This window comes from Bradysia coprophila, assembly GCF_014529535.1.
Source record: "Bradysia coprophila strain Holo2 chromosome X unlocalized genomic scaffold, BU_Bcop_v1 contig_79, whole genome shotgun sequence".
NCBI lineage: Eukaryota > Metazoa > Arthropoda > Insecta > Diptera > Sciaridae > Bradysia > Bradysia coprophila.
The window spans coordinates 445,271-464,813 of record NW_023503370.1 but is presented as its reverse complement, the minus strand read 5'-3'; the positions used below and the strand labels follow the sequence as shown (position 1 = coordinate 464,813).

At 36.2% G+C, this 19,543-nt stretch overlaps 2 protein-coding genes across 4 annotated transcripts in view; both read right to left on the bottom strand.

Annotated features, from left to right (window-relative positions):
* Nucleotides 1-5,801, bottom strand: part of LOC119070363 (nose resistant to fluoxetine protein 6-like) — a 43,224-nt gene extending 37,423 nt beyond the window's left edge. The window contains exon 1 of the mRNA XM_037174660.1: nucleotides 5,791-5,801. The gene's annotated coding sequence lies outside the window, so the exon portion shown is untranslated. The remainder of the gene's footprint in view (nucleotides 1-5,790) is intronic.
* Nucleotides 5,802-13,663: 7,862 nt separating this feature from the next.
* Nucleotides 13,664-19,068, bottom strand: LOC119070362 (eukaryotic translation initiation factor 3 subunit A). 3 transcript variants are annotated; one of them, XM_037174658.1, is made up of 7 exons: nucleotides 18,995-19,068; nucleotides 18,858-18,927; nucleotides 16,667-17,321; nucleotides 16,166-16,589; nucleotides 14,168-16,097; nucleotides 13,869-14,102; nucleotides 13,664-13,782 (listed from the first exon to the last, which is right to left on the bottom strand). In XM_037174658.1, the coding sequence occupies exons 2-7, from the start codon at nucleotides 18,904-18,906 to the stop codon at nucleotides 13,748-13,750; spliced, it is 3,327 nt and encodes a 1,108-aa protein (XP_037030553.1). In that variant the 5' UTR covers nucleotides 18,907-18,927; nucleotides 18,995-19,068; the 3' UTR covers nucleotides 13,664-13,747. The 3 variants fall into 3 exon arrangements, with proteins under 3 accessions (XP_037030553.1, XP_037030552.1, XP_037030554.1); XM_037174657.1 differs by having other exon boundaries at nucleotides 18,858-19,066; XM_037174659.1 differs by having other exon boundaries at nucleotides 14,231-16,097; nucleotides 18,858-19,066.
* Nucleotides 19,069-19,543: the final 475 nt, after the last annotated feature.

Here is a 19,543-nt window from a genome sequence, read left to right as displayed (position 1 = left end):
ATCAGTCGATTATGATGAAATTGGTTATTCCTTTAGTGATACGTCGTCCAAACGGGTACTTACCAATCCGTAATCATATGTGAGTTGTTCCAAAAACAAGAGGTCTGCTAGTCAAGTTTACTAATGATAAATTCATAATAAAGCTTGAAGCCATAAAATTTTACTTCGATTGAGAGTATTTCGAACCAGAAGTATTTCGATTTTTATTTGAAATTGGATATTATCAACGCACTTCAGGCATGAGTGGTACTCGAAATAGGTTACTTAAACTTGACAGTGTGTCACATAACTGTAAAACACTGTAAAAAACCATTTCATACAAAAACGTACTCTATTTGGCAGCTGTCGACTATGATCAATTTTGCATGAAGTGCGTCGATACAAAAATACCAATATACGGAAATTGGTGTAAATTACATATGGGATGAAAATAGAAACTTTCGCATTTTTGTGAGCTTTTTAAATAATTGATTTCCAAACATTTAAGCTTTAATATAACTCGTCGATTCCTGATTTAAATTCCTGATTTAAAAAGGGGCAGGGACTATTTTTGACAATTTTTGATAAATTTGCGAATTTTAAGAATTTTCAGCAAATTTTTGAGAGGACGATTTCTCAAGACAGTCCCCTAATAAATTATCACGATGTGTAGTTCGTACAGAATAGGAAGAGCTAATTTAGTGCTTCTCAAAATGTGCACTAGGAATGAGTTCATTTATACCTACCATAGTCACTGTTGAAAAAAACGTTTCTCAAAATTCTGAAGAAAAAAATCAGAAAGATGAAAGTTTCTGATAATAAGCCCTGCTTTAGAATGTAGTTCGTTTTATATGCCCTCAATTCGGAAGAAAAACAATTTCCAATAAAATAACAAAAGAATTCTGTAAATTGTTTTTTACCCAAATTACGGTAAAATATACTTAATTGTCCAAATCAAAGTTACAAAGTCTTTTATTTAACATTGACAAAATGATGAATCAAAAATGATGTGAATATGAAATCGAAATTAAAATTGAATCAAATCAAAAACAAACATTTTTAGCGAAATTTCTCATTATACATCCCAAATTTTGAGTTACTTGAGATTCGAAAATTAACTTGTATGCCATAAAACAACGCCAGGCTGAAATCGGAAAGTCAATCACAATATCCAGCAGGATTGAAAGTGTTGAAAATGAATACAGTCAACGCACTTCAAGCATGAGTGGTACTCTAAATAGAGTACTGAAACGGGACAATCTATCAAACAAATTTTGGCACTGTAAAAAAATCTGGAAACATTTTTCATACAAAGTAGTACTCTATTTGGCAGCTGTCACTCGAAGCACTTTTGCTTGAGTGCGTTGATACAGTCCGAAAAAAGTAATATGTAAGACGTTATTGGCAAGAGGAGCAAATTGGACTATAAACGTTCAACAACTGACTTATTATTTTTTCGGACTGTACGACATAATTGTAAATCTTATAAAACAAGGACAGCCGGTGATATTTGTTTATAGGAATGGTTGGCAATGAAACAAGACCGCAAACATTTTTTAATTTATTTAGAATGTTAGTTGTTACTCAAAAATCTTATTATGCTGTTAGAACATATAGTAGAACATGAAGCACAACATACAGTAGATTCCATTGGATGCTGCGAAAGTAATTCATTACATGAAGTATCAATTTTGTGATAAATGCAGATTACACGAGAGAATTTGCGAGTATCACAATGTTGTTTTCGAATTAATGAAGCATCCAAGGTATCCTCGTCTATTTCCAAGCGAAAGTCGTAAAACCAGAAACCAAAAATTTTCGCAGGGCTCAAATTGCTAAGTAAAATTGCTGATAATATTTTTTTTTTATTCAGGCGGACCAAAAACGTCACATTCTGTCACCAGATAGAGCACCAAAACAATAACTTTTTGTCTGACTATTTCTCTCACTTTTTTACACTTTTCGTTCCCAATCACGTCACTTGTGTACTGTGTAGTCACGTCACTTTTCGTTCCCAGTTATGTTAACTTTATTCGGGAATTCGTTAAATTTTATTTTCTTTGAGCTCGTTCAGAAACTCTTCGTTAAGTTTCACTGGTGAGGATTTTGACATTTCTTTCATATAACATATGTCAAAATCTTCACTTTGGGTAACGAATTTTTAGTTCCTGAACGAGTTCTTTCTGTACGAAATACAACTTAAACGTTGAAACAAGTTCGGACTTTGTTTGATATTTGAAGAATTGAGTTAACTTGCGAAACATTGATTAGATTACTTTGTACATGAAGTAAGAAATTTGCGTGATATCACAGTGATCACGGTGATCGCAGTGTATAATACAGTAAACAAAATATTCAATTCAAGCTTGTTGTTAAGATGGGTACACAGTTCGTCAAAAATAGCTGAAAAATTACTGAAAATTGTCACTCTGCAAAATGATTGAAAAATTGCGGCGCGAACGTTTGCGAATCAGAATTTCTGTTTTATGTGATTTATGTGATTCGATGAAAATATTTCCTTTTCGTTCTGGAATGTGAAATATTGAATTTCAACTAATTAATTATCAATAAATCTCATGAAGCAGAAACTTTAATTCGTACATTCAAAACTACGCGCCGCAATTTTTCAATCATTTTGCAGAGTGTAGTTTTTTCAGTAATGTTTCACAAACTGTGTACTCGCCTTTATAGTTTGTTCGGAATATGACTTTTTGGTCAGCCTGAATGAAACTATTATTTTATCCAAAGAAGGACAAATCCATGTTGCTGCTCTTCGGGAGATTGTAACGGAAAAGTGATCGCCATTCTGCCCTGTGGACACTATATTTATGTATAAGTCCCCCAGCTAGATTCAAAAATACCAAATTTCTTAGTGGTCATGAACCAAGATAATTTAAAAGATATTTTTCTGTGCACTAAAAATTTAAATGGACAAAAAAACCAATATGGTGACTGTATGCCATTTTGTTAAGAACCCAATTCACGCCGTAAGTGCGCTTCAGAATTTGAATTGAGGGTCATCTCGAGGGGTGGATAAACATTAAAAACAAGGTTCGAAGGGATAGAAAACAAACATAAATTTGTTGCAAAACAAATAAAAAACAGAAAAACGGAAAAAAACTGAAGAAAACAAGAAAAAACCGAAAAAAAAAACAAGAAGAAAACCGAAAAAACAACTGTAAGAAACTGAAAAACCAAATTAAAAACAGGAAGAATTAAAAAGAAAACAGAAAAACAAAATTAAAAATACAAAACCCGAAAGAAGTTCCATGTTTTTTTGTTTTTTTCTTTGAAACAAGAAAAAACAGAAAAAAACAAGAAAACATTTGTTAAAAAAAAAACAAGGTTCGAACGGAATTTACGTTCATCCACCCCTCGGGTCATCTATTGAACAAATGAATTGAAAAATAAATTTCAACGCACTCTGAAATGAGAACATCGTGAATTACGCATACACGACGCTGCGTTTGGCTCGGATTTGACAGTTTTAATTTTCAACCAAAAAAGAGCATAAAAATTGATTGAAACTGACTAGAATTGTATGCAATAAATTAGGGTACTCCAAAGGCTACTTGTGGAAATTAAATTTGCTAAAGCTGAAATTTTTCAAATACATTTATCTTGCAAATTTTGGGAAATGTTAGCAGCAATTTCCCTAAAATTGGCCAAAGCCACGCAAACAATTTTTTTCTCAGCTCAGTGACGAAATGAGATCCTTTCGTCGACTTCTTTGAGAAAAACGTTGCGGGCTAAATGATTTTTTAGTCACACGATCTGTATTGTCACACTCGGCCTGCGACCTCGAGTGACAATGCACATTTATCCCTCAGTTGCATAAATTACTGTTGACTTTTTCTTTTGATAGGTTTCCGCTTTCTTTCAACTTGCTTACTCGATTTGCTCGAAAAACATTTAGGTAAGTTCAGGACGGTCTGAACCAAATGTGCTCATCTTCGAATTTGGCCTTACCTCGTAGGCCATACGCCATAACATAACTTACTGTTACTGTGTTGATATCTTATATACATACATATATACCCTGTACGTACTTACGTACACAAGACGAATAAAGCCATCTGAAACAAATTACGTAAGGTAGAGTGACTGTTTTAGCGACAGTGGAAATGCACCTACCAAGCATGTAAAATAACTCATGCAATTGCTTGTAAATTATAGATCTGTTCCAAGGCGAATTGTCAAATTACTGTCAAATTTCATCCATAGAGACATAACCTCGTCAACATTTATATGAAAACCGATCTCTATGGATTAAATCGTGTTCATTTCGCCAGTGAAAATTCGTGTTTATAGTTACTTAGACAAAACCTTTTGTTTTGACTTGCGTAAACAATTCAGTCACCTTCGGGCTCCACGACCCTCAACACTTGTCAAAACAAATTTACAAGCATATGGATAATAGGTTTGTTCCAAGTAAATATAAACACGAATTTTCACTGGCCGAACGAACACGATTTCATCCATTGAGGTCGGTTTTCATACAAATATTGATGTGGTTATGTCTCCACGGATAAAATTTAACAATTCGTATGGCATCGGTAGTAAAAAGTGGGCGGAGTTTGTTTCATGGATTTTGTTCTCGTAATATTCTAGGCTCGACTCAACCCTCCATGACGTTACAATATAACACTTGGATTCGAATTTTTAAAGAAAAAATATTCTTTTTTGAGGGATGATTTTATACATTTTGTATTGAGAATATTTTATCTACGCAATTTTGAATAATAATATTTGCTCGCAGTACATTCCTCCATTCACTCTGCTCATCATTTACAACGCTCACATCTTTTGAAGTTTTCATTGTTCATCTTGTTCCCGTAGTTTTACACAGATGGAGCCAATGCAAAGTATTTTTTTATGTCAAAAAAATATTTTTTCTCTTCTAAAAATCGAGAAGACAATCGTATTTTTATCATTTATCAAAGTTGATTTACTGATTCTCCAATTATGAAATTAGGATTGATATTGCATATGAAATTGCAATCATTTCTAACTGATCCGATCGAATGAATTGTAGATGCTGAACAGCTACAATTTCATTCCAGAATTTTCTTTCTGTTGCGATGTATTTTGAAATTATTCATTATGATTTTATGTTTATTATTCATTCCAAAATGAAAATGTTTTCGATTTTTACTTGTAAAATTTAGTGGAATAAAGTTTTCTACTTTGCGGTGCATAGTTTTCAATTAAAAAAGATGAAACTTTCGATTGAACGATTCTAAACGTTTTCATGTCCAATTGTTTTCCCGATATTCGGAAAATCGTATATCATGAATTTTCAAGGGCATTCGATGGAAAGGGTGTTTTTATGTTTTCATTCAGTAATCTGGGTAAAATTGCACAAATGAAAATTGAGTGTAGTGTAAATCACACTGTTTGAATCCATTGAAATATTTAATAAAACAAAGAGCTAGTTTATATCATCATCAAACAAAGAACCACCTGCCCGTATTTTGACCAAAAATTCTTGGAAGAAATGATTTTCGACGACAACGCTGTCCCAATATAGTTTGGCTATTAAGTCCTATGAACTCCTATAAAGTTTTAGAAATCGACCGAAAAAAAACTTTAATGACTGCAAACCCTTCACTATGAAATCATTCATTCGTTATTATTCCCTTGGCAGTCTGACTGGTCGATTCGCATATAAACTCGCATCCAATTTGTTCTGAAAATAATGAGAAAATGTAAACTGATCCAGGTAACCGATTGCAAATAATTAAATTGTGTAGCTTGCACCGAAGGAAAGGGCTTTAACCCCTTTGGTCAAAGCAAAAATGACCAACTTACGTAATTGTTTTACGTTTTACAATGATGTTAATGACGAAGCATTTATGTCGCTTAATCATGTAAAGCAAAATAAATACGTGCTTCCAAATTGATATTTTGGAAATGTAACAACCCCTCTTCGGGTCGGGCTATAATCCCAAGCGAAAGTTTGGGACTATTTCGTACTGTACCACTGGAAAATGATTCATTACTTCATTGATATGATCGTTCAAATTAATTCATTGTGGGCCTCATGAGTAAAATGGCTTTTGTGGGCTAGAATTTTTCATAAGTTTTTTTTTGTAATCGACGCTTCGAAAATGTACAGATTTTCCTACGAACATAATTTAAAAAATTTAATAAACCCTAAAGTTTCGCATTAGCTCAGACCTAAGACCTAGCAGATGCCTCAATCCTATCTCACGATTCACTGAACCGATTTTCATGAAATTTTGTCTGTTTGGTTTTTCATATTAGCTTTCCTTGTCCGTTTCATTTACGTTTACAGAATTTATATTTCCGTAGATATACAATAGTTATTTGTTAACCACGAAGAGAAAATAGAAAATTTCACCAAGATCGAAGAGGTGAATTTTCCTATTTCTCCCCGAGGTGAACACAACGTTTTTCATTCTAGCGTTTTGCGAAAATCCGCATCTTTGTCCACTTTGAAGAAAATAAACTAAATAGCGTGTTTGAAAATGACAACAAAACGCCATTTTCACAACACTTCATAGTGAACAAAATAAGGATTTTCGCATCGCTAGCATGAAAAAACACTATGCACATGAGGCGGTCGTAGCTCACCAATCGATGGACCAAATTTGCTAAAATTCACCCATCGGCTATTTTTACCTCGAATTTCATAATGTTATTAAATGACACATATATACGTAAGAAAGGCTCTTACAAAAGTACCTCCGTATAGTGTGAGTCTAATTACAAAACTTTCACTTTTTTACTCACTCACCAGTGTCGATTTATTTTAATTTTTTCGTTAATGGTATGAAGATTGTCTTCTTGTATCGGTCGTATTAAAAACTTCATACTGGCTAGCAAAATTACTCTTCAACAGAATTTCGAAATTAATTTTTTGATTAGACACTACCTTCTTGGGGAATATTTTTTATCAACATAATTTGGAGAAAAGCGACAATAAACGTTTCCGAAACTCGTATAAAAACAATTCTTCGAAGATAGGATTTCCTAACTTATTATTTTTTGTCATTTTATAAAATATTTGGAATATACTGAAACAATGATAGATAAGGATAGAATGTGTTGAAATCTGGCAAAACTTATCACATACATTTTATAATAATTTTTGTTGGGAATTATAGAATCATTCACAAGGGAATTACCTTTACAGTTGAACAAATGCATTACAGCTTGTTAGGTCACTTATAAAATGAAAATTATTAGTTCTGTCTGTCTTAGGCAGTCACTGAGACATTTAGCAATTAATTTTAAAAAAATTCTAAGTTGAAAACGTTAAGAGGCTCATTTAGTTTCACGTTGTTGAAATTATAAAGCCTACATTTATGCGTTTCGTATTTAATGTTACATGCCAGAGTGCGGTAAAGTGCACTTTACATCAATGTTTGTGACTGTGAAATAGTATGTTGTGTTACAAGTATTGTAATGTTGAAAATTGGGTCGTGTGCTGAAAAAATCTCATTACAATACGTGTAACACATCATGCTTTGTGCCAACCGAGAATTGAAATAGACAAGAGCACAATGGTTATTTGTGTACCTGTTTTGGACGATTGATTTTAGGCAATTTCGCGGATTGTAGGCCGAACGAAGTGAGGCTTACAAGCGAAAGTGCCTTAAATCAACCGTCCCAAACAGGTGCACATGTAAGTTTTCATGCAGAGGGCCGGAAACCCGAGAAAATTCGAAAAATTGCCCTCATTTTCGGCCCCGAAGCATGAAAAAAATCATAATTTTCATTGTAAACAATCACTCTTTAAATTTGATCGATCACATTGCTTTGCATTTTCTCAAACGAATGCTGTAACAACTCATACAAATTCCATATTAACACTGCTTTGAGTGTTGTAATATCACATCAAACGGGTGCTGAAATAAGTTACTTTACAACACTAAAATGAGTGCTGAAAAGAGTCGTATTTCAATTCTCGGTGGCACAAAAGTGCTTACCAGACGCAAGCATGTAATAGTTATTTACATGCTTCATGCGTCGAAAACCGTACTTTTCATGTTTTAAGCACTTCTTTCGACGCCCTCAGCATGTAATATATATTATGCACCTGTTGCCAAGATTGGAATTTTGACGTGTAGGACATTATTGCCCTAGCCGAAGGCGTGGGTCATAATGCCTACACGTCAAAATAACAGAATGGCAATAGGTGCATATCATCTTTTAACTGTCGAGAACAGATATATCGAGATAAACACAAACACCGTAGAGTGATAAGCTCGATATTATCGTTCTAGACAGATAAAATCCATTACATAACTCGGGATAAAAGTGAAAAGTCTCGTTTTCGTGTGTTTATTGACCTCGGCTTCGCCTCGGATCAACAAAATTCAGACGAAAACTTTTCATCTTTTTATCCTTTTGTCATGTAAAATACGATTTCCTAACTAGTGTTGAAATATCGCCTTTTTAGCGAATTCGATTCGCCTCCGGCTCGAGCTGGAATCCTCTCATTCGCTAAAAAATCACTCTACATGCGTTAGGAATAGTACATTACTGCTATAAGGCTGTATATAAGAGAAGTGTACGCGTACATTACGTCATTACGTCCATTTATTTGGAGATTGCCGAAGGCAAGGGCTACAATACCTCGTGGCAAGATACTGGCGCAAGCATTAGTATGAGTCTCTTATATACAGCCTTATATCAGTGAGGTATTTTATCGCATAGGCAAACATCTCAAAATCTAGTGATATAATTTTGCTTGCAATTTGTTTACTCTTATGTACGCCGAGTATATAGGGCACAATATACACATGCCGTATGCGATAATATATATTATCACATAAGCGAAAACGAGACAACAACATAGACCTGAAGTGTAATTTTTAATTATTCTTCTAGTTGAGTAATTTTGACATCCGAACACTGCGCGTAATGAAATGTATATTAGATATTAGTGTATTGGTGAGCTATGATATGAATCGGTCGGCAGGGAAAGTAAATGGTCGAGAAGGAAAGTAACGTTTGGGAAGGAATGCACCAACACACTCTCACTATTACATAAAAATATCTTTCAAAATACCCCAATACACACTCGATGTGTGTTTTCGCTTGTGTGTATTGGGGTATGTTGAAATAAACTATTTCTGAATTTTTGATAGTAACACGCACGCGACCTGCAACAAAATATTGCAACACTGAACAATTACTGACCACGGTGTCGGGGAATCTCGCACACGCGAATCATAGTATGCGCCAAATACAAAAAGTAACGAAAAACAACAAAAAGTCATGAATGTGTGAGATTCACCACTTAGAGGTGAGTCTCGCACACCAGAATTTGTATGGTGTGCCAGACTATACCCTACCCCACTTCTTAAATTGGAAAATATGTCCGATTTCACTTTTCTGCTAGTGGATCGAAAATTAAGTGCGAAACGCACAAATGAAGACTATAATTTCAACTAAGTGATCATATCTGTTCAGTCGAACCAACGCTAAATTGTAGCCTAAATTGTATCCGTGTCCTTTCTGGAAAATGTGTAACCATAGTTTTGCGTTAAAATGTGGTGGATTTGAGTAAAAATAATAAATGTTTCTGGTGACAGAGTATAAGTTGGACTGTAACTTACAATGGAATAGGGCGTGCTGAGCCTTCGCTTCAGATACATAAAATCTACAGTTACCGAAGCAAAGAAAACACAGAAGTGAGTATTCCAAAGTTATTTCCGGGTAAAATAATTATGTGGCATGCAGCATCAAATGTACTCTGGCTGATTGCCTGACCCACGCGAAAATTGATTGACAAATGAATTCGCATAAAATTAACCGAAAATATTTGTTCACGTAATGGATCATTTTTGCAGGGGGCCAACTGTTATGTAATGGTCGACATTCAAATTTATGAGGCAATAAATGTACATCAAATCGGAAATAGATTGTTATAAAAGAGGTTTAACTCAACTTTTAAATGACACGTTCTTTTGCTATTGCAGTGGTTTGTTAGAATTATTTTCGTTTGTAAGAACGAGAAATCCGATTTCTTTTGAAAATTTGTTATTTTAGATGTTTTTTTGAGAAGATATTGATGTAACAACGCGTACATACGTATATACGTACTCTGTGGCTAAAGACTTGTACATATACAGATTACGGGCAAAATCTGAGCTGAGGGTAGCTGTGTTATCCGTTTATCTCCCGGATTTTTAATGAGTTTCCATTCCATCTAGAAAAATCCACTTGAGGGTTTGCCACTACTTTTCTCAGCATAAAGGCGAAAATTATATCCAAATTGTGAAGTTCTCGACCTTAATTCAATGACGAATTAATTCAATTTTAACGGTGTCTCACTTAATAAAAAATGACTGAAATTTTAATTTTGGATTTTCTTCCTTAGAAATAGTTATTATAATTCCCCATCCCTATAAACGAATACGATATGAAGTGGTGCATTATCGGCAAAGTGATCAGTTCAATTACGTTAATGAACAAAATTTCGATTGAAGGTAAATTAATGAGGTGTCCGATACATTCCATCCGTATAATTGAAAACTCGAATTCCGGTAACCGAAGGCTTTATTGAATCAACCTCTCAAGTATTTTTTAATAAATTTCCAGGTTGAAGCTCGTGCAATTGTCTACGATTGTTATAACAAATTTTCAAGTTTTTCAAAGAGGTTTTTTCGTTGACATTATTTGTTTATCCGGGTTATATGCATGGTATCTCATTTTCTCTGTATATTTATCATCTGGAACGTGAGAACATTATCGACGTATATTACGAATAGACATTATAGTGTTGGCGTAAATAAATATTTTGGAAATAAATTCTAAGTAACCTTCCAGAACCTCTTGTATGAAGATGTGACTTATAATTTTCAACTTATTAGTTCACTTATAAATTATACGTCATTTGCGCAAAGAGTCTAATGAGGAACAAGTGGAACATGTCTTAAAAACGTAGTTACATATTTCTTTGCATATTTCAGCGGGAATTTGTCGCCTGTGGGACGGAGCTCAATAGTGAATTGCGTTCGATCTTCCAAAAAAATTATTTTGAAGAATCATGGGCGCGCGTTAGCATAGCGCCCGTGACGCAAGTCCTATTACAGCAAATATTGAAGTTCTACAAATCAAATCCAAATGACTCCAAATTATCTTTAAAAAAAAACTAGGCGTCCGTACGAGTTCAACGAGCTAGCACACGTTTTTGTAGCTTAAAATTTGACCACGCAATAAATCTTCCAAGAAGCCACATTTCCATACATTTTGGTCTAATACTGCACTTTAAACGAAATGAAAAAATCCTACGTTACTTTGTGGTCCGTCCGTCCGTGTTTCCTATCTTCTAAAGTCATCTTTAGAATTTCTTGAAATTTTAGGAGTAGATTCTAGTCGGCATTCTAAGACATTCCACAAAAAAAAATTGGGTGAACGAGCCTCCTTTGGGAGCTAGGGCTTCTGGAAGTTTCCATCCCTATAACAGCGTGTTTTATGTGTGTGTCAGAAGAAATATTTTTTTTTCAGCTAGTAATTATGATTATAGTGATTGGTAAATGCCGGAAAAAGTGTTTTGATGAATTTGGGTTATTTTCGACATGAGTGATGTATTCCAAGGTTGGTTCCTAAATTTTGGGATGAGAGATGATTTCTCTGGCACTTCCTAACTTCCATCGAATTTTTCGATGGATTTGGGTTATTTTCGATATAAGCGAGGTGTTCCAATGTTGGTTCCTCACTTTTGGGATGAGAGATGATTCCTCTGGCAAGTCCTAACTTCCATCGGATTTTTCGATGGATTTGGGCTGTTTTCGATATAAGTGAGGTGTTCCAAGGTTGGTTCCTAAATTTTGGGATGTTAGACGATTCCTCTGGCACTTCCTAACTTCAATCGGATTTTTAGATGGATCTGGGCTATTTTTGATATAAATGAGGTGTTCCCACATTAGTTCCTAAATTTTTAATTGCTGATTCGGATAGAGTTCTTCTGAAACGTCGAGAAAACACTTTTTCGGAAAAAGTATGTTCGCGAAATTTCGCGGTTTTCGCGTTTTCGGATGGAAGATATAAAGGATATAAATTGCAACCAAATAACATAACAGAAAATCAAACTGCTGATCTGAATTCGTCGACTTCACCCAGCGAGGCGGCTAAATCTAAATTTGACCTTTTTTTTTATTGCTTTTCGTATTTTGTTTCTGAATTAATTTTTGACAATGCCGCTTGTTCGACAATTCGCGCTTGAAACCTTGAGATTTTGTTGTACTTTTTAGTTCTTTTTTATTATTTCTTTTTTATTATTTAATTGAGGTTTACTTATAAATAAATTCAACTTCCACTCCGTTTGCGTAACAGTTCTTTTGTTCTATTTTACAACTGTCATGTAGACAGAGGCTAAACGGACTGCTCTTTTTAAGTGGAAACTATATTCTTGAAAACTACGTAGCAGCCTTATTTTTAAATTAAGAAAAAATAAAAATACAAATACTTTTCAGGCTAAAACACAGGGCGGAAACTATACATTACAGAATATCAACAATATTGCTATCTCCCAGCTAAACGTTTTTATGAGTTTTCCAAAAAGAATAAATGGGCATAAGAACCTTACGTCGAATTTGTTATGTCGATAACACAAAAAATCTTTAAAACTGCCAGATTGTATTGAAATATGTTTTTGAGGTCAGGGTTTTTATGTTTTCTATTTTTTATATTCTAAAAATGAAAAAACCGTTTTGTAACATTTTGTCTGAAAATATTTTGAAATGATTTTTATGAGTTGAAAACTACAAGAAACGTGAATAGAGAATTGGAAATAAACCATATTTGAACCATGGACATCTTGCTTATGAGGCAAGCGTTATTATGAACAAAGTCGCGGGAATTAACGTCGAAATTTAAGTAAACTTCAGAAAAGTTAAAAAATACTTATTGTAAAACTAAGTCATAACTCATACAGCGTACGAAAAAAACACCAATTGAACCATTCGTGAAACGCGTTTGGAAATGATGTTTTCTTCCCGGTATCCGAGTCAAAATTTCCCGGTAGCCAAAAAGCTAATTTCCCGGTGGGTTTGTTCGGCAGTGGTTTTATTTCCCGGTATCCGTAATTTTTGCCAAACGATTTTCCGGTATCTAGGATACCGCGGATAGCGTGAATTTCCACACGCGTCGTGAAATGTCTCTTAACACTTTATTGCACAGACTCCGTAACACAACTTTTTGGTATATAATCGAGATGTGGTCTGATATGTTAATGCAAGTCTCCGAAACGAAATCAATGAACATTGTTGCTAGTCGCTTCAGCGGCTTTCCGTTGCATATTTGATTCTCTTTCCATAATAAAGTCCACCTGGTTTTGAGAAACTGAATTTATTTTCCAAGAGCCTGGTAGTAACCTGCTTCGACGACTATAATTGACCATTACCGTCAAACAGATTCACTTTTCGTTTTGTTCAAACACATCATGATGAGCGTTCAAAAACCTTGCGGGTTTACAAAAGATTCTACACATTCCATTTCATGAATATTCGTTTCATTCAGATTTCAGTGTAAATTTTGTAGTAATTGCAGATTGTTTGACAGCATAGCATAGCGACGCAAGAGTGCAGAGGAGAATGACTCTTTCAAAAAAAATTGGTCATTTGAAAGTATTGAATGTTCGATTTGGGTCATCTTCATATAATTGTGCTTTGTGTTGTTTACAAATGTCGATAGTGAAAAGTCAACGTTTGTAATGCAGTTCTTTATTAATGTTGATACCAATTGGCTAACATAATACAATATTGTAATGCAAATGTTACTTTAAAAATGTTTAATTTCTTCTGACACTGGTCCAAGAGTCATCATCTGGAAAGAGAAAATAAGGAATAAGTGACGTTTGTCAAACATTTCGCATCGCTTCAGAGACTGTTCGATAAAAATTCAATACACACCCTTCTCCTGTTTCGGTCTATCTTTTCTGTCGTCATCGCGGGGTTTATTAGCTGCTCTCCAATTACCTTCAGCTGGAGCCCGGTTGCGATCATCAGATCTGGATCCTTGGTCGCGGTTGCGGAAATCCGATTGTCGATCATCACCACCACGTCTCCAATTTGACTTTTCGTCACGATCACGACCGCCGTCTCCTCTGCGAATAAAACCTCCGTCACCACGTTCAACGCGGTCACCTGAATGTGCAAAAGAAACAAGAAATTAAACGCAAGAATTTTAACTTTTCAGAAATAGAACTTACGATCGCCACCACGTTCATTACGGTCGCCACCACGTTCGATACGGTCTCCACCACGTTCGATACGATCGCCACCACGCTCAATACGATCTCCGCCACGTTCGATACGATCTCCACCACGCTCAATACGATCGCTACGGGGTCCTCCACGTTCAATACGGTCACGATCGCGATCATTGCCACGATCTCGATCATTGCCACGATCGCGGTCATTACGGTCACGATCATTCCGCGGACGATTTCTATCATCACGCCATTTATTTTCACTTGGTCCGGATCTTGTGGCACGCCACGGCTCAACCGGCTTCGACTGGTCGCTCGGTTTCATATTTCTCCAATTTACTTCTGGCTCAGCCGGTTTTGGATCCGCTGGTTTGGCACGATCACGATCTGTTCCGCCTTGACGCCAAGACACTTCTCTCTCTTTTGGCGGCAAAGATCTAGTCAAGTTCTCACGCTCTTCCTGGATCTTGCGTTCTGCCTCTTCTTCGCGAGCTCGTTGTTTTTCGCTTTGAATTCGTAATTTCTCGTTTTCTAATTCACGTTCCTTTGCACGACGCTCTCGTTCGACTCGTTCCTCCTCCTCCTTCACTTTACGAATTTCATCTTGACGACGTCTCTCTTCTTCTTCTTGTTCTTGAATCCATTTGCGGCGACGTTCCTCTTTCCTTTCTTGGGCTCGAATGACATAGCGTCTCTTTCGTTCTTCCTCAAGTTGCAACTTGAACTTTTTGACCTTTTCAAGATACAACGAGTTACGCTCCACGCGCAATTGATTCAAGAACTCGTCACGGTCTGGATGCATTCGCTTCAAGCGTTCCTGTTGCGCAACAGCATTTTTCCGTTCAGCAATAGCTTGTTCAATGCGTGATTGTTCCTCTTTCACCCAGAGCTCCTTGTCTTGCACTTGCTTATCAGCCAAATATTTCTTGATCAAAGGAATTTCTTCGATTCGCTTAGCTCGTTCAAAGTAATCAATTTTCTTCTCTTGCGTTTTCAATTTCATCTGAAGCTCTTTGCGCTCCTTGATCAATTCTTCCGCTTCCTTGGCCGCAATCTGTTCGGCATCGAGTTTCTTTATCTCCTCGTCGTCGAGTTTCTTCAACACCTTCTGACCATGGGACGTCTGCGAAATTTGCTGCATTTTCTCCTTCAGATTTTTCTCCTTAATCTGTTGAATTTCATTGGCATGGCGTTTACGTTCTCGCTCCTCGTTTTCTTGTTCCAAACGTTTCTGTTCTGCCAACTTTTGTTGTCTCGAAATTTCTTCCTGACGACGTAGTTCATCCTCTTCGCGTTTCATGTTCATTTTCTCAATAGCTTCCTTGCGATCTTCGATGAACTTTTGCCGCTGCAAAATGCGTTGATGTTCCTTCACCTTGTTGTCATGGTAATTTTGGACCATCTGCGAACGGAGTCTTTCACGGTCGGTTCGTTTATTATTCGGATTGATCGCCGCAATTGCTTTGTGCAACACAATGGACATATTGACAAGCTGGGAACGAACTTGTTCCGATGGCATCGACTGTAATGTAGGACCATCTGGGTTATCTTCACGTTGGCTTTCACTTAAATCGGATCCAAAGTGAATGCAACGCTCCTGATGATCGATGCGAATCTGCATGTCGTTGTGACGAACACAATCGACCAAAATGCGCTCCAAATAAAATGTATTGGTGAATTGCGCTAGTTCAAGGATGCGAACGAATTCGATGGTTTGGTAGACCTGCGATATCTGACGAATCAAACGGACCAAGGTGACGTCGTGGAGCGACTGAATGTATTGCTGGAGAATTTTGTTTTCGTCGGTGTTGATCATATCGGTAACCGATGTAACACGCTTGCACAGTTGCAATGGCTCGAAATCGATCTCCAACCAATTGTACAGATTTTGGAATTCCTCTGAAGCGAGTTGCACAACGTTGAGACGAGTCTGAAATCGATACAAAGAAAAATGAAATTAGCGCGAAGCTGCATGCATGCGTTGACGAGGAACCGTACCATATCCTTTAACAATGATGCCCTCGTTGGTGGCTGCTGTAGTCCAAGCAAAACCGCTAAACGTTGAGCCTTCTCCAAGGGACTTTTGTCGGTTTCAATGAACCGGTCGAATTCGGGATGAGCCGACGGCAAGGGAATTGACAGTGTAGCTACAAGAACATGCGACGCCATCCGTTGGAGTTCATCCATTGTAATGTTTTTCTTCATTTCGCGAGTTAATTGGAACAGTTTAAGCAATGCTGAGGCATGGAACAGCTGATTGCCGGCCTTCCAGAAGACCATGGCCAATTTTTGATAATAATTTGCCATGGTCTTTGCTACAGGCGTCTTCTTCGACATGGTCATCAAACCGTGGATGTCCTCAATGGCTTTGTAGGCCTCTTGCCACAACTCCATGTGAATGGCACTTTCAAGTTGGTGTAATCTAACAATTGAATTTGACAAAAGAACAAATCAATTGAAACAATCCATCATTTGCCGGCTAAATAACGCAAATTTTACCTAGTGTCCAGATTCAATTGTTGTGTTTCCGGCTTCGAAATGCTGACGCCAGTTGTTTGCAAGGACACCTTGCAAATATCCTCCAAATGTTTCCTCAACTTCTCGCACAATTTACGGAATTCCATTTTCCTATTGTACTTCAGGCAAAATGAAAAGGCCATACGAGCAATGTCGTGATATAAGGCCTCACAGTGGGTGTTGACACGCAACAATTCCAAACACTGACAATACGATTCCCACAAAAATTTCACCCATGGCAATAGAATGGTACGATCGGAACGATCTTGGGCGTCCTCTCCACAGACCGCACTCATTAAAATACTTTCGGGTGTAGCCAGATCGTCCAAATCATCAATGTCTAGAACGGCTTGAGACGATTGCTGTTGGGCTGCTTCTGTTCGATCTTCAGCCATTTTCAAGTAGCCACGAATTACATTCTCTAGCGAACCAACGTTGACCAATTGGAACATGTTCCGGTATTGGAACAGTCCCTCTTTGGCAATGTGCGATTTCTTTAATTCGACGCATAGATCCAAATATTTGAACATAATCGGTTCAATCACCGATTCCGACCACGTATACGTCCATTTCTTGTTTCGAAACACTTCTTGCAAGGTGTCCAAAGCTCGGGCTGGTTTGCCCACATCAATGAATTCTATATGGGGGGAGAAATGAGAAAGATGCGGGTTTATGATTGTGGTTTAGAAATCGTTTCACGATGAATTTGATAGTCTAATGCACATTTTATTGTTGTCGATTCGTGCATTTTTTGATAACGTAGAACAATTTTTATTGTCGCTCCTTAGAACATTTTTGATTTTTGTACCAGCCCTGTTGAATGTCGTTCAAAATGATTGACTCTCGTTTTTCAATTTTCTGAATGATAGTTTTCGGGAACAACGATTTTTGTTATAGTAACTTTTAATTGTCTTCGGCAATTGCCTAAAATCGATGGTATTTTACGACAATTTTTATGGTAAAGTGGTACACACCCGTGTACCAGCAGCCCCAGTCGTTCATAAATTAACGTCGAATATATTTTCTTTATTTCTTCTTAATTAATTGATTAATTAGTAATTAGTAATTTTTTCGTGACTAATTACATAATTAATTATTTGCCATAGAATTGTCGAATTAATTTTTTGATTTTACATCAAACAAACGTTTTAGAGCCAATAATAGCATCAATGTTTCAAACAATTTGAACAAAAAAAGTCGACAATTCTATGGCAAATAATTAATTATGTAATTAGTCACGAAAAAATTACTAATTAATTAATTTAGAAGAAATAAAAAAATAAGAACTTATCGTCAAAATAAAACAGATGAGATTTTTTGAAATCAGAAATCTGAAATCAGAAATTGAACGACTCGTCTTTATTAGTCTGTCAATAAGGCCGAAAGAACCAATCAATTTTGCATTGATGGGATGGACAATTTTGCGTTCATTGTTTAGCCTGTGGTGAATATCGAATTACAATGGAAAGCGGAGCATAATTGTGTCGATCCCATCAATGCAAAATTGCTAGTCTTTCCGCCTAAGCAATTTATTTGCCTAAATTTTGATTTTGATTAAAAAAAAACATTCGAACAGCGCTGGTACAAAAATCGAAAGTGTTACTAACCGGTGATACGTACGGACAAGAAAATAAAAATGATTTTAAGTCAAATGTCAATATCGTGTGGCAGTGTGGCATACAAACAATCCATATTGAAAATACATTTTTTGCACACATTCGATGAATGTAATATACACAGTTGGTGCGGTTTACCCACATAATCTGACACGCAATTGTTTTGCATTATGGCTATTACATTCTATTAGTTGGATTGCTTCGGCTTAGAACTAAATAAACTCAATATTATTTGTGTATTATTGGAATTTCTACAATTTTTACTGCACAAACAAGGCCACCGGCCATTCGTACAAATCGTAATATTGGGATACGGTATACTCGGTATGGAAATTTTGCCATTTTTCGTATAACTACATCCGATTGAGTTGGTAAAGTGTTCACTGTAACAATAATTCTTAACCAACTCTGATCAATTCACGTAAATATAATGCACCAACATTCGCATCAATTCGGGCGCTTCATACATTCAGATGGAAAAAATGAAGTCTTCTTAACCCCACATTAATGGCAGCTATCGAAATGACAACGTGGAATTGCACCTACTTTCCACTTACCATTAGCTCGTTTCAGAGCATTCTCTGGCCGTTGAATATATCTCGACATAATGAACACTTATCCGATGCACTATTCAAAATCAATTTTAAATTTTTAGTAACCGAGAAAACTATAAAATCAATTTTCTTCGTTTTACCGTGCGGTATAAAATACTTTTCCCTTTTTAGAAGGCGATGACGTCAAAATGTAGAACCCGCACACTTAGCGTCGCTCCAGTCGACATTTGTGAATGAAAAATTGTAATAGATCGCTTTCGATAGTGTTGCGAGAGTTCGTTGACGGTTCGATTATGTGATATATGTAATGCAATGAATGTACAAACCAGGTATGGCCGATTCTTCAAAATCGGACGATTTAGCTTGAACGCGCTCATTATTTTGGTGAAAATCGGTTAGAATCGGTTTTTAAAATCGCTATATGTCTTCCGCTGTGATGCCATACCTGGGAAATAACGAGCAATGTGTAAATTATTTTCTATGTTGGGTCACATTAATTTCTTTGAGTCCACCCCAGTGCATTATCAGCCTAAGTACGAACAACTATAGCGAATTTCATGATAAAAATCATAAACTGTCAATCAGTTGAGAAAATTATGCATCTCATTGTTATTTGGTAGAAGCCGACGCCGCTTTAATGACCTGGACGAAACTAAAATTCGGTCAATGCGATGAATTTTCACTTGTTA

Coding starts and splice junctions, on each gene's coding strand:
- LOC119070362 (XM_037174658.1), bottom strand. CDS start 18,906: ATGTCGAGATATATTCAACGGCCAGAGAATGCTCTGAAACGAGCTAAT. Junction 17,322..18,857: donor TGCTCTGAAACGAGCTAATG/GTAAGTGGAAAG, acceptor CCCCCCATATAG/AATTCATTGATGTGGGCAAA. Junction 13,783..13,868: donor TAGACCGAAACAGGAGAAGG/GTGTGTATTGAA, acceptor TTCTCTTTCCAG/ATGATGACTCTTGGACCAGT.